The sequence below is a fragment of the Mus pahari genome, chromosome 14 (genome assembly GCF_900095145.1).
Source record: "Mus pahari chromosome 14, PAHARI_EIJ_v1.1, whole genome shotgun sequence".
Classification (NCBI taxonomy): Eukaryota; Metazoa; Chordata; class Mammalia; order Rodentia; family Muridae; genus Mus; species Mus pahari.
In genome coordinates this window covers 65,663,368-65,678,825 of record NC_034603.1, presented here as the reverse complement: position 1 = coordinate 65,678,825, position 15,458 = coordinate 65,663,368, and the positions used below count along the sequence as shown (strand labels likewise).

The 15,458-nt window shown below is 37.5% G+C and overlaps 1 protein-coding gene across 6 annotated transcripts in view; it reads right to left on the bottom strand.

Annotated features, from left to right (window-relative positions):
- Positions 1-15,458, bottom strand: part of Cdk12 (cyclin dependent kinase 12) — a 75,745-nt gene that overhangs the window by 18,044 nt on the left and 42,243 nt on the right. For 2 of the 6 annotated variants that reach the window (XM_029545690.1, XM_029545691.1), the window contains exons 13-14: positions 13,655-14,107; positions 9,103-9,511 (exon numbers count right to left, since the gene is read on the bottom strand). In XM_029545690.1, coding sequence (XP_029401550.1) covers positions 9,103-9,511; positions 13,655-14,107 — 862 coding nt within the window. Of the gene's footprint in view, positions 1-4,700; positions 9,512-13,654; positions 14,108-15,458 lie in introns of those variants that run through there. The other 4 variants (XM_021212124.2, XM_029545689.1, XM_021212125.2 and 1 more) reach the window with 3 other exon arrangements.

The following is a 15,458-nucleotide window of genomic DNA, read 5'->3' as shown; positions in this document are numbered from 1 at the left end:
AGAAGCTTCCTAAACATGAGACCCTATCAGTGTACTTGCTCATTCTGAGTATATGACTTAAGGATATTGTGACTCCTCAATGAGCGGAATTGTGACTCCTCAATGAGCGGATTCTCATGGTATACATTATTCTATTCTGGATACACTATTCTATTCTGCCAACTTTCAGGCTGTCACCTGCTCCAAAGGATACAAGTTTTTCCAAAATTACCAATTCCGGCAAGGTAGTGGTGGTACACACCTTTAATCCTGGCATTTGGGAGGCAGAGACAGGTAGATCTCAGAGTTTCGGGCCAGCCTGGTCTACATAGTTCCAAGACAGCCAGGGCTACACAGAGACCTGGCTCAAAAAAACTAAACATTTTTTTTTAATTACAAAATCAGTTTCATGATTTCAAAGATTTAAAAACAAAAATAAAAAATAAGGGCTGGAAAGATGGCTCAGTAGTAAAGAGGCACTGGCTGCTCTTTCAGAGAACCTGGGTTTGATTCCCAGTAGCCACAAGATAGCTCAAAACTGTCTATAACTCCAGTTCCAAGGGATGATATGCCTTTTTCTGGCCCCACAGCAGGCAATGAGCACCATGTTACTAACGTGGTGCAGCCTTAATATGTAGGCAAAATATACATACATTTAAAAAAAGTATCTCCTAGACCTGAGTCCAATTCCCAGCACCCACATGGCGCTCAGCCTGTCTGTAACTCCAGTTTCAGATGATCCAACATACAGATATACATGTAAACAAAATACCATGCACATTTAAAAAAACAGAAAACAACCCCCCAAAAAACCCTCCTTGATTCATAGTATCTAAACACTTTCTTTAAGGATACCTTAAGAATGAAAACTCATTAAAAAAAAAAAATTCTCAGGGTGTGGTGTTGTCCCTCATTAATCCCAGCATCTGGGAAGGAGAGGCAGGCACATTTCCATGTTAGTTCTGGGTTAGCTAGAGCTACATAGTGAGATCCTGTTTCAAAACAAACAAAAAAAAAGTCAGGGCTACACACAGAGAAACCCTGTCTCAAAAAAACCAAAAACCAAAACAAAACCCCAAAAAACACAAACAAAAATTACACCCCAAAACAAAAACATTAAAAAACAAACAGGATCTCTCCTATCCCAGATTGACCTTGAATTCACTATGGAGCTGAGGAGGGCCTTAAACTTCTGACCGACCCTTCTGCCTCTGCTTTCCAACCACGTTTAGGCCCTATTTCCTATTATAGCTAAAGTTAATCGCATGTTCCCAGACAATAATCTGAATTTCTAGAATGAAAATTAATTCTGATGTCTCTAACCACCATTTTAGAATAGTGAAGTTATATGCCCCTTTAATTCCCAGTGATTATTTCCTTAGCTTAATCTCATCCTAAAATGCTTATTCTTCACTTCTTCCTTGGGGTTAGAAAGAAAAAAGTAATCTACCATTCCCCTTATATCTTATATATAGCTTATAATCTTCAATGAAATTTGCCTTTAATCCCTCCTAACCTTTGGCTTCAAGGTGCCCCAAAGTAGTTGTGTGTGATGGTGCACACCTTTAATCCCAGCACTTGGGAGGCAGAGCTCAAGGTCAACCTGGTCAACATTATGGGTTCCAGGCCAGATACATCTACAGTGAATCCCTGCACATACATATTAAATGGAAAGCACCTAGCACACTGCCTAACATGTAGTAGGTATCTTAACATAAATTCCCTTTTCCTTACTTTCTCCCAACAGCATAGGTTGCTCTGCCTTTCTGGGTCTGTTCTCATTTGTAAAAGTTGGCACTGAAATAATCAAGCTTGTAGCTCATTCATTCTGAGACTCTTAATCCACATATTCTGTTCTTCTATTCTGCTCATCTAAACCAAGGGGAAAATGAACAGTTTGAAGGGTTGATGTAAAATATATAAAATCATCTGCAATATTAAAACTTGTATTAGGTGTGGTGGCATCCAGGGAGACAAAGGCAAGCCCTCTGAGTTCCACACCAGCCTTGTCCTCAGCTGGGACTACATAGACACTGTCCCAAAATTAAAAAGAAAGAACCAAAGCCAACAACAAAAATACAAATAATTTTTAACTTTAGCATGTTACTTCCTTATTACTTGAACTATGTAGACAGCATTGTTATGCAAATGTCACATATCAGTTATCTGCTTTATACTTTTTTTTTTTTTTTGAGACAGGGTTTCTCTGTGTAGCCCTGGCTGTCCTGGAACTCACTCTGTAGACCAGGTTGGCCTTGAACTCAGAAATCCTCCTGTCTCTGCCTCCCAAATGCTGGCATTAAAGGCGTGCGCCACCACCGCCCTGCTGCTTTATACTTTTGTTTAAAGGACAGGCATGTGCCTTTAATCCCTGAACTCCAAAAGGCAGATGTTTCTCTGAGTTTGAGGCCACACTGGTGAGTTACAGGGCAGCCAGTTACATGGTAGACTCAAATAACACAAACAGTGCATTTATTTTTTCTGATATTTTTTTGGACTCCCTGAAGGAATGTCTTTAAGATAGTCAATAGCTGTAATAATCTGGGGTTCTAGGCCTATCCTCTAACCCTAAAGGTACTAGTATGACTGAAGGAGACTCTTTATTAACATAACTATCCTCATGGAACTACCCAGAAATAAATTGTGAAGCTCTAAAGCAAACACCCCCTAAATTTTACTAACCCAATCACAATTTTCTCTTCTCACAGACCATTGCCAGGCAGCACCATTGCCAGGCAACTATAGGAGTTTTCCCTCCAGCCCTATTTCTGCTACCACCTCTTTATGCTGGTTTTTTTTTGTTGTTGTTGTTGTTGTTGTTTTGACTTTTTTTTTTTTTTTAAGCAAGGCCTTTGAGTTCTAATAGAAGTTGCAAACACCTGTCTGAAGCAAAAACTAAAACTTCCTGAATTAAATGTAAGGGTACCAGGTTCCTAAGCATCTGTGTTTGAATTTAGCCTGTTTGTCCATGACTGAACAAATTCAAACTTGTTTTAGCCCAGTGTAGAGTTCTGCCTCATAGCAATCTCTAATTATGCACCCTCGAAGTTCTGAGATGCCCCTTTAAGTAGAGAAAAAACCCTCCAAGACTCAGATTTTGATCTTCATATAAGCACTGACTTCTACAATCTATCCTTTAAAAAACACTACCTCAATAAGCCTCTCAGTGACAATTCAGTTTGATACTTTGTATATCTTTAAAATGATAAACTAGAATTTACAACTACTTTTAAGATCCAGACACCAAAAACATTCATTTATAGAGGTGTGGAGAGATGGCTCCGAAGTAAAAATCACGTTCCTCTTCCAGAGGACTGTGTTCAGTTCCCATTACCCATATCATGTGGCCCATAACTACTTATAATTTCAGATCCAGGGGATCAGATATCCACTTTTGGCGATCCTGGGCAGGTACCTTCCCGTAATACGGTGCATGTGCAAACAGAAAAATAGTACATCTTTTAAAAACCCATTTTGTTCTAAGTCCTAAGGACACATCTATCTAAATGAACTTTATGCCAATATCCCTACCTACGTCAGAGAAGTCTGCTGAAGCTGAGGACTGAAGAACAGTAAAGCTTCACCAACAATTAATAATTCATGTAAAGATTATGAAAGACTAACTCCACATCAGTCTTTCTCAGTACTGGATGGCTAATTTTTGAAAGAAGAGATATGAAAGCAACCTAGTGATCAAAACACCCAAGCGATACCCACCAGCCTGTATCTGCTTTCTACTCCAACCTTTACTGCCTATATACACTGTCTACAAATGAATTTAGAAATGTCACCAGCGGAAGCAACAATCCTAGGATGAGGGAGAAGATGAAGAGGTGAAAGTTTAAAGAGTAGGAGTACTGAAACATATCACAGAGACTCCCATATCTTGGCAATATCAAAGTATGCTCTTTACCTCCCACTCCAAGTTAATATCCTCATTATTTGTCCCCTGAATTGCCTAAAAAAATTTGAAACTATGAAGCATAGTAATACTAAATACCCAGCCAAGTCAAGTCATCAGTAATTATAGTAGACTTAATCCTAGTACGATCCTGAGTGGGACAGAAAAGAGAAAAAAGGTAAGGAGAGGAAGCAAGAAAATGAAAGGAAGGGGTAGACAGGGGAGTGACAGCTGAGTAAGGAGAGGAAGGCTAGATAGCACCAATGATCCCCACATGTGTCTTCCAACCTGGGCTGCAGGAATCTTCTACTTATCTTGAGTAGTCCTAAGGCTATACTAGAAACACTTTTGGAGGTTTTCCTGCACATGAGAAAACCTAGCCAGACAATAAAAACCAAATAGTGTCCAAGAATGCCCATTTTCAGACCTGCCTCTCCCTCAAATAGTAGAACAGTTCTTCATTAAGGAACTCCTCATTCTTATTCTACCTAGCCTTTCAGAATTACTAAACTGTGAAAAGAGATGTCATTTAATAACTTTTTAAAAAGTTCAGCTGGGGAGTGTGGGGTGGTGACTGTCTTTTATAACAGAAAGTCTGGTTTGCCAAGCACACTGTTAACTCACTATAGAAATTAGCCTTTTAAGCCGGGCGTGGTGGCGCGTGCCTTTAATCCCAGCACTTGGGAGGCAGAGACAGGCGGATTTCTGAGTTCAAGGCCAGCCTGGTCTACAAAGTGAGTTCAGGACAGCCAGGGCTAAACAGAGAAACCCTGTCTCAAAAAAAAAAAAAAAAAAAAAAAAAGAAATTAGCCTTTTAAAATTAAGGTGTGTATCTGGGAAAGAGTACCAAACAAATTTGATTACTGAAAAGGCTTTCTATAAGGAAATGGCTTTGTGTATGAAGAGAAAAAAAAAAATTAGGCCAGTAAGTCCTCGGTCTTTAGACACAGGATTAAGACAGCTATTGTTATAAAGTGGGAATAGTGCTCTCTGGTAGCTTGAAATTAATAGTCACAAACATGCAATGCATATAGTCCTAAAACAAATTCACTATCTCTGGAGTAAGCAGTATCAAGGTTCATGGAACTGGAACAATCTTGAGCTCTATATTGTACTTTAGGGTAAAAAAGGGTATGATTTTGCTCACAGGCAGGGGACACCAAAAATGGAGAATTTAGTCCAGGTCAGCAACCCACAGCAGCAGCAGCAGCTTTTTAATCCTTCATTTTCCATGTCTCAGTTAACCCTTAGGCTTATAACTTGCTCATCCCATATACAAATGTCAGACATTTTTCATCTTTCTCCTGATACATTGTAGAAACCAGACTGGGTGGAATGGTGGGAGCCTGGTTTTAGATCATCTGTTTCTAAATAGCTTCTTCTTCTTTTTTTCTCTAAATAGCTTCTTACCAACTTCTTTTGATGACTATTGAGCTCAAACCCACTTACCTCTCCTGCCAGGAGGAGTCAGTCAGGGTACATGAAGCTCAACTCTTGATGGCTTCACACTATCATCTGTTTGCTACTTTTTTCTTTTAAAAATCATATTTTCATGGATTTCTCTAACAATTTTTAATGCTCTACTTCCTATTCTAGCGTTTTCAAGTACCTCTCCAAACACTGAGAAATTTTCTTTTGTTTTAGTAGTTTGAGTCTATAGCATTTCTGAAATAGAGAACCCATAAGATAAAGGAAAAAATGTCCTTCATACATGATTAGATATGCTGAAGGGGTACAGAAATTAGAAGTAAATGCAATGCAGCAAAAGTGGTATATTAACAGGAAATATTTAATTTTCCAATCTCCACTTTCCATCTTTATAAACTGAAAGAAAAAATTTAATATATTACAAAATATCTGTACATAGACAAGGTACACCCAATGGGGGTCAAAAACAAGAGAGAGAAAGGAATACAGTGTCAGAAACCTATAAATCAGGAAGAATGAGGTGGCAACTGACACTTTCCCAATGCACCAGTCTCTCTCAAAACCTGCTGGTAACCACTTTAGCACTGTACTTATATATGCATATTACACACACACACACACACACACACACACACACACACACACACACACATACTGGGTGATGCTTATAGTGTAAGCTAACAAAAAAATCCTACATACAAATTTGTGCTGACCGCCCTGGTTTTAAATACATAGATCTGATGTTATTTGAGAATCCGCTTCCCTATAGACAGATGAAAAAACTAAAGAANCTGGGTTAAGCAAATCTGCTTTTAAAACTACATTTAAAAAAAAAAAGAACATGGTCAAGCAAGTTTTGCTTCTTATTCATGAACAGAATCAGATTTCAAATCTGTTCAAAATAATATATTACAATAGTTAAAACTCAAACCACTTTTGAATGGAATTAACCAGATTANTCTTTTCAGGTTGAAAATTAAGCCAAATTTTTACTTCCATTATGTTTACAGATAATATAGCTGAAAAAAAAAAATGACCAAATACTTTGCTTCTACACAGGTTTCGGGATATATAAATGAGATTTTTCTCTGCTTTCAGAAGTAGTCAAAATTATTATAAAAATACTTTTTAAAGTCTAGACTCCCAAAATGGGGTGGGGCATAATGGGATCATACATACATATACACACATTCACATACACTCACTCCCCTTCCCTAACAGGGACAGGGAATGGAAGCTTACATAAATTATTTAGACTATTTGGCATAATTAAAAATATAGTGTGACAGGGGAAGGGAAAACATTATTGNTGACTGTTGATAACCAAAATACAATGAAAATATATAGAGAAATTTATTCCTATTTGATGGGAAAACAATTCTTTTTCACTGAACAGATACTTAATGTATTCCAGCTCAGTTTCTTTAATCAAAAATAGGAGTCTGGGGCCCAATACCTTATAAATTCTAAAATAAGGCCCACGTCTGAGGACTAGTCAGGAGACTGAAGGTACAGATAAACCTTAATGCAGTCTATGGATAGCATGTCAGTGTGTCTAGGATATTTAACCAGACATCCTGGCATAAAAAGCTATCAAAGCCAAATGGCTAGAAGGTTCACTTACTATTAGTGTTNGGCCTATGACAAAGCCAGACCAAAACCAGAAAATAAAGAAATATACACACTGGTATCTATATCGCTAACAAGGGAAAAATAACTTTTTATGTAGCTGAAGAGGGTTCTTTTACCTCTTAATTTTTAAAAAATTAATATATCTTTCTAAATATATTTTTAACATAAGAACTTGGTATTGAAACATGAAATTTTATTTGAGTTTCTGAAAACTATTCTCCGAGATGGTGAAGTATGGTTGCCTTTGTAAAAGGGAGCTTAACCTACAGTTCACAAATGCCTAAAATCTGTGCAGATCAATTATATGACATAAATCTGTTTTTAAAAAATACTCCAGATGCTGATATTGAGAAATGGAAGCCATGAGAAGTCTCTCAAGTTACCCCACTCTGAAATCCTTCCTTTCATCCATTTCCTGTTCTGCAAAGGCAAAGTTCTTTTCAGGAAGTCATAACTTACACCCTTTACCACAATCAAAAATGATTCCTGTAAGAAATGGTTGGATGTACATGCTGAGACGTATACTTATCAATACTGTTCTTTCTCATGGACCCTGTTTAAAAACTGTTCTTTAAAGTTATCGGGAATTGAAAAATCTTCAGACATATAACCTAAATTAGGTTATGTGCTCATGTATTTTCAGGATTTTCCTCTGACAATATCACAAGGCTCTGTTTTAAAGTTTTTTTTTTCTTTTTTTAAACACAAAAAATTCATGTAAACATGCTTACTGATCTTATTACCCCTCTAGGTAGGTATGGTGGTATCATTTCTAACCACGGCTTAGCAGCAATGTCCTATGCTGTCCATTAACAAATCAACTTCCCCATCAGAGCGTGGCTTAAAAAAAGAAAACAAAACAAAAATCTTAGAATTGAAGAGTTACGGAGAACAATGTAGGAGTTTGAATTTCCTTTCCTTTATTAAAAAAGAAAAAGAAAAAAGAAAAAAAAGGAAAAAGAAATAAAGAAAAGGACAAAGTATTATTCCAGGTTCTCGGGCATCTCTACTATGTATTTTTTCCAAACAAATGCCTCAAAAAGAGACAAAGAGAATAATAGGGGTGAACACACAAGGGAGGAAGGAGAAAAAAGTGGGAGACAGGGACAAGTAAACAAGCAAAAATCAAGGATTGGGTAAAGTCTACCTACTTGCCCAAGAATGCCACTGTCTACAGCTTGCTGTATGTGCAGGAAGAGGGACATAACTTTTGTCAAAACTGAGCAAACTTAAAGATGATTTATTTGGGAAAAGGTATGTACAAGATATAACAGGGGTAAAGGGAGTGATCACTGAAGCAAAAATATGAGATGGTAGAGAGGAAGGAAACATTTAAGCCAGCCAGTCCACTGTTACCCTTCTAGCAAAGGCCTTAGAGGAGCTTGGATCTTGTGAATACTCTTTTCTTTCAAGGGCGGTGGCGGGAGTTTGGGGTAGGAAACTAAATAAAAATTCAAAACAAACTATATACACACACACATACATACACACACAAGAAAATAAAACAAATAATTTTTAAAAATCAAAGCCTCTCCAGAGCCATCTCAAAACAAAATAGTTCTCTCCTGCTCAGGTGCAGGCAATGAGCTAATGGAACAATTACTTTTCAATTGCATGTGTCTTTCTCTCCATATTTTTCTACTATAGCTCCTACACAGAGCAGAAATAAGTATTCTGGCTATTGCCCATTTTGGAAGAACTGGTGCCAACATAGTTGACTCGCCTGCTAGCAGCAAGTGAAAACAACAGACAGCATTGTAGTAGCCAAATGCAGATGATTACCTTGCTCTGGCAAGTGATTTCATTAAAGGTTCATAGAACTAGATGGAAAGATGGATAGGGAAGGAATCTTTCAGGGCATTTGATGTCTGTGTTAATAAGGAACTCCTCTCCCTCTTCCCCCTCGTGGTGGGACTCTTGCAGCCCCCCTGTAGGGTTTTCCATAAGACTGAGCTGGGCCCCCCCACTGAAGCGTTGTTCCTGAGCTGTTGGCCCCAGTGGTTCCTGGTCCCAGCTCCCCATAGTTTTGCAATTTGGTCTCTGCATGTACCACAGAGTTGCTATTTCCTTCAGACTTGAGGAATGGTTGCCCAACCACTGAGTGTAATGCTAAGGGAACCCTGGTAAAACGGAGGTCCTGGTCCCCTGGGAACTGCACTGACCCTGTGCCCTGGTAGCTGTTGGACTCCCCAACAGAGCCTGAGAAGGTCCTGTTCTTCACCAGGGTCTGAACCAAAGATTCTGTCAAGGCTGGACCAGAACTGCGTTCATCAGTGTCAGCGGCACTGAACCCTGTCTCAGGCCCATCAGTATTTCCGTAAGTCCTGTTTGGATGGGATCGGGTGGAGTACTCCATTGGTCTCAAGGCCTGGTGCTCATGTGGCAGGTGGCCAGGAGGCTCTGCTTCAGGCTGGGATAAAAGTTGCAGCAAGGCGGCTGTCACGGCGGGATTCAACTCCTGGGGGGCGCTGGAAAGATCGCCTTCAACCAGAGGGGGTGGAGGTGGCGGCGGTGGAGGTCCAGGGGGCTCAGGGGGCCTCTTCTCTGGTGGAAGAATGTGAGGAGGACATGCTGTGGAAGGGTTACTTCTTTTAAATACCATCTTAAAAATCACATGTGATTATAAACACAAACACATACTGTCCAACATAAATACCAATACATGTAACCAGATATAGTAAAAGGAAAAAAACCTGGGACCAGGAAACTGAAATTTCTGAGTAAAATAATCAAGTGATTAGAAATAAAACAGTTGCATTCTGGATCTGACGGCTGGTATAAAAAGATGTTATGTTTCAAATGACTGTCCTAAATATTTTTGTTTTGAGATTTTCTTCTTTAAAGAACTGTTCTAATATGCAGATTGTTGGCAACCTCTCCATCCCTTCTGCTGTTAGATCAAAACATTATTGAAAACAAAGCAGAAAGAAGGAAGATGAAAAAGAACAATATATACACTCTGTGGTCAAATTTCTAGGACATAATCTTTCTGTACAATGTGCAAACCTGGCTAACACATTTACAGTGTTTGATGATAGAAAATTAACCTGAAATACAACAGGAGAGATGCAATCAAGAAAAAAAAACTTCTCAACATGTATAAAAGGACATTTTGCTTCTCCAAATTAGGCATTTCTCTCTATAACCATATCCTCAAGAAAAGTGTTATTAACCAACCACAGCTTCATGAATAATTGTAATAATTACAAAGACCAAAGTAATCCTATTGTAATTTTTAATTGTTTTCTTACCTTCTGCATATTTTTAGATGCTATGAAAAGAAAAATCACATAGAACTGTACTGTTGATAAAAATGTGTTCATCCTTACTGAACTAATAATAGTAAACTCAATTATTACTAAGATCTCTTTCTTTAACCATGTCCCCAGACTTCTGCTCTTTCACTGCTGTCTATATTTGCCTGAAAACGAATTTTTACAAGGGCAAGATATAAGAGAGAGAAAATGACATGAGTTTGAGGCCATACAAAACTAGTGAGACAAAAACTAGTAAGATTAATGTCTTCAGGATTGTTTCATTCAAGCTGCTTTTTAAAAAAGGATTGTTGTTTTGTTCTTATCTTACAAATGACCAATTTTTGTTTTACTTATGGAAACATTTTAAAATATTTTCTTCTATTTTATTTGTTAGTGATGCAATGTTATTACTCGAATAAGCCAAAACCAGTTTTTGGTTATAATTTAGTATTCCTATAGCACAACTATCTTGCATGTACTTTGTAAAGACAATAGTAATTAAATTTGTACTCCCCAAGTAAGCAGATGAAACACTCAAAACAATATAAAAGCTGTGTAGTGGTGGCACATGCCTATAGTCCCAGCACTCAAGACAGCTATATCTGAGGTCAGCCTGCTCTCTTTAGAGTGAGTTCTAGGACAGCCAGAGCTATATAAAGAAACCCTGTCTCCAAAAAAAAAAAAAAAAAAAAAAAAAAAAGAAAGAAATAAAGGTAAACAGTTTGAGAGTTTCTGGGATTGGGGGCACAAGCCAGGGAGGCAAGATGAGGCAGGGTATCAACTTTCAGTTTTGAAACAGAATAGTCTACTTTATAACATTTAACTCCAAGTTATTTGTTGACTGGATGGCCAGCTGAGTAGCAGGGAAAAAATGAATTTAAGGCAGAAGAAATCAGCTACTGAAAATTTACAATTTGGAGAATAAATAACCTGAAATCATACGGTAATTGAACTACAACCGTGTATCATATTTCAAAGTCTTTTACTGTCAATACTACTTATCTCTCTTTATAAGGATATCCAAGTACAAATGACATTAGAAGAAATAAAAACAATCACCAAGTTTTTAATACTGAAAGAAAACAAACAAAAACCAAATGCCAGTTTAAGTTTATATTCTTCCAGTTATATAACTTTTCATTAAGAACTACTGAAGTTAATAAAGCTTATTTAAAGGAATTAAAACTAAAACTATAAATTATAAACCATATTTTTCTCAGATTTGAAGTGTTGATGTTGTCATTCTATAAGAGTTTTATACTAATGAAGGAGGTAAATAAATGTAAAAATAGCTTAATTTTTTTCTTTTTATTAGATTTCAACCACTACTCTTTCTTTCTTTTTTTTTTTTTTAAAGGATTTGTTTATTTATTTATTATATGCAAGTACACTGTAGCTATCTTCACACACTCCAGAAGAGGGAGTCAGATCTTGTTACGGATGGTTNTGAGCCACCATGTGGTTGCTGGGATTTGAACTCCAGACCTTCGGAAGAGCAGTCGGGTGCTCTTTACCCACTGAGCCATCTCATCAGCCCCACTACTCTTTCTTAACAAGAACAGAAAGAAAAACTAAATTGCCAAATTAAGATCATCTTTCTGGTTTACACAGTCTGCCTTCTGGTGGAAGTGTTAATGAATAGTGCAATGGCCAAATAAGAGGTGTGTGGTGGAAGGAGGCAGAACCTTAGTTTTGAAGTCAATTTATGTTAAAAAATAAAACAAAACAAACCCTGCAAACACACTAGATAATTCAGGAATGACTATAATACCGCTTGTGGATTTTGGTGTTTTGTGTGTGTGTGTGTGTGGTTTGGAAACAGGGCCTTGTTGGATGGAACTTCCTATGTAGGATGAGACCAGGTTGGCCTCCTGAGCACTGCGATCAAAAATGTATACCATACCCAACATTTTTATTCATCTTTAGCTGTGGCATTTTTACAATCTCCTCTAAAAAGCATATCTAATTTCTAGCTATATGCTATGACTTATTTTCAGTTCAACTTTATTATATAGTTGATAGACTGTTGAATTCTTTTGTGAACACTGTTCAATCAGGATGTTATTTAATTTGACAAAGATCTTTCAGGTACTTTGACCAAGTTGAAAATTGTTATTTACTTTTTGAGGGATGACCAGGTAGGATCAGAATCTGAGACAGGAGATGAAAAACCTGCTTTAATTCTACATATCCTTTTATTTAAATTTACATCTTTATTTATTTTTGTATAAGTGTTTTGCCTGTATGTATGTCTGTTTGCCATGGTTCAGGAGAGGGCGTAATAACCTCTGGAATATGTGTTACAGGCAACTGTGAGCCACTATAAAGGTGCTAGGAATTGAACCAGGTCCTTGGCAAGAACAGCCAATGTTCTTAACTTCTGAGCCATCTCTCTAGCCTTTTCTAGTACTGTGCCTATTAAAACCACTCAAATCATCATAGAGAATAGCAATGTGAATCAAGACATATCAGTGTATTAGCTTTGTCTGATAATAATCAGCAGATCACAGACAGATTTACCTAAATTTCTTAGGATGCAGTTTACCTAGTCAAAAAACAAAAGGTTAATTTTATTGTCTTTCAGTTTGCATGCTTTTTCACAAATGAAAAAACAGGATATGTATTTGACCTTATACTAGTGAAAATAAAGAATATATATTCTGTACCAACCCAAATGAAATGTATACCTCTTCAGTCTGTGTCTCTTCTTATTCCCCAATTCATCTTCAAGGCCAAGTCGAAAACACTTTCAGATAGTAATATTTTTCAAACGGATTGTGACTCAGAATTGATTAGAGTACTTACAATGCTTCCCCTCTAATACTACAATGGTGTGGTCATGTGACATATGGCATAACATTTTTTTCCCTTTAGACTTTGTTTTTTCTTTTCATAATGCTTACTTCCTGATTCCATTGTCCCTTTCATAAACAGACTTAAAATAACCACTTTTAAGTACTATTACTGTTTGGAAAGAAAATACAAGGTGTGTTTGTCTGCTCAAAACAATTCCCTGATTATTTTCAGGAACGGAAATGGTATTTTATTAGGGCTTTCTTGACTGTATCTTCCACATAAAATTCTGATATCCAGGATCCACTCTACTAGATATGAAGAATAATTTGCTGTTTATTTTAAGGTCAGGTTCTCTAGGACTAGCATACTATCACATACCAGTTCAAGATACCTCACTATCTACAGCTTTGGTTTTCTTGATTAGAACACAGGGGCTTTACTTACCAGTACCTTATTAATTGGAAAAATTATCAATATATGAAAGGTGCTTTGAGACTTAAATGAATAGGCTGGTCAAGAAATACATCATTTGGTGCTATGTCCTCCTGTAGACTAGATTACTGAAAACTGAAACCAATGATGTGAAAAAGAAAACATTAAGAGATTTTTAAGAGGATCAACAGCACCTGAGCTCAATGAGATTCATGACCGGTCTGTTTACCTGCTGCCTCCTCTTGTGGCATTGTAGGAGTTCTTCCCGGCCCCTGCGGCCCACTATTCTTGTCACTGGTGTTTTCCTCCAGGTTACCTGCTGGCTCTTGGGTTTTCATCAGCTGACTCAAGAGAACTGCCAACATATTCTGCATGTCAGCTGGGGTGTTTGAAGCTTCAGGAGTTGTCTGTTCAGCAGGGGGCAGTACCACAGGTACAGAAGGTACCTCCTTCAGTGATTCCTCTGGGGCTATAGATTCTGAGTCCTGCTGCTGGGAACTGGCTTCAGTCAGTGCACTAATAGACTGATTCAAGGCTTCAAGCTGCTGTTGCATCTCTGGATTGGAGTGGATATTAAGCAGCTGTGCCATCTGAGGGATGCTCAGGTCAGTTTGGCTCTGAAGCAAGTTTAATAACACTGCCAATTCGCTTTGATTCAACTGCTGTGTGATGTCACCAAGGCCTGTGGGACAAGAGTGGAGCCAATATGAGATGACATTGAAGGGCAAGGCCCTTTGTCTTCTTCAACTGACAAAAGCAATTTATAATATCCAAAGGCACAGTCTCATTTTGAATCCCACATAAGTTACTATCTCAGATTATTATATCACAGTTTATTCTTTATTCTTGTTTTAAAATGCAAAGACTTGGACCAGTGAGATGCTACACGAGGTAAAAGGCACTGGCCACTGAACCTGACAGCTGTAATAAAGACCAGGACCCATGTAGCAGAAAGAGTCAACTCCTACAAGCTGTCCGCTGACTCTACACACATTATGTGCTACCTCCAATAAAATAAATAAAAATGAAAACAAATAAAACACAAGGACGAACTAAAGCATCTCTGCATTATATATAAAAGTGACTACATTTTGCCTGTCCACTTTTGTCAGTGATTTTCAACCATTAATATATGTAAAAACTGGTAGGATGGATTTAAGAATTAGGCGCCTAATGTGCCAAGAAATTTGGCATTTATTTAAGGGTTAATTATCTTGTATATCCAGGCCAGCCTCAAAGTTGGTGTGTAGTGAAAGATAACTGTGAATATCTGAGCCTCCTGACTCCAAGTCACCAGTGTTGTGCTGCAGTTATCTGCCACCACACTGATCTGAGGGAATTTATTTTTCAAAATTTCTGGAAGATCCTATGTTCCAAATGTAGAAAATAACACTGCAACCTCAGCTACTTTTAAGGCTGAGGCAGGAAGATCCTTAACTTCATGGTCTTTGGGTAAATAGAGAAGGGAAAATGAAATAAATCTGCAGTTTAAAAAAAAAAAGTGATAAATACATTGTCATAATAGTTATTTTGACACATTTTAGTATATAGGTCAAGAAATAAGTCTACAGAACCAACTACATTTACCAATTCTGATTTAATTTGACTGGATTCTAAAACCTTATCAAATCTAACATAACAACTTTAAATTACTGCTCAAAAGCTGTGAGTCAGTGTTGTCCAAAGAACTTGGATTTGATTCCTAGCACCCATATTTCACCTCATAACTGTAACTCCAGTCCCAGTAGATTTGACATCCACTTTTGGCATCTTGAGGCATTAAGCACAAAAGGTACACAGATGTACATGAACACACACAAACACCACACACACCAATCCACAAGTAAACTAATCTTAAATTTTACAAATTTAATTGGTTTCTTCCACACATAATTTAAGTATTCTGTACTTCAAGGAATGAAAATAATCTACTGCAAACTTTTGACCTATATGCAAAAAGTAAGATTTATTTCTCCTTAGAAATAAGGATATCAGCCAGGTGTGGTAGTGCATGCCTTGGATCCCAGCACTCG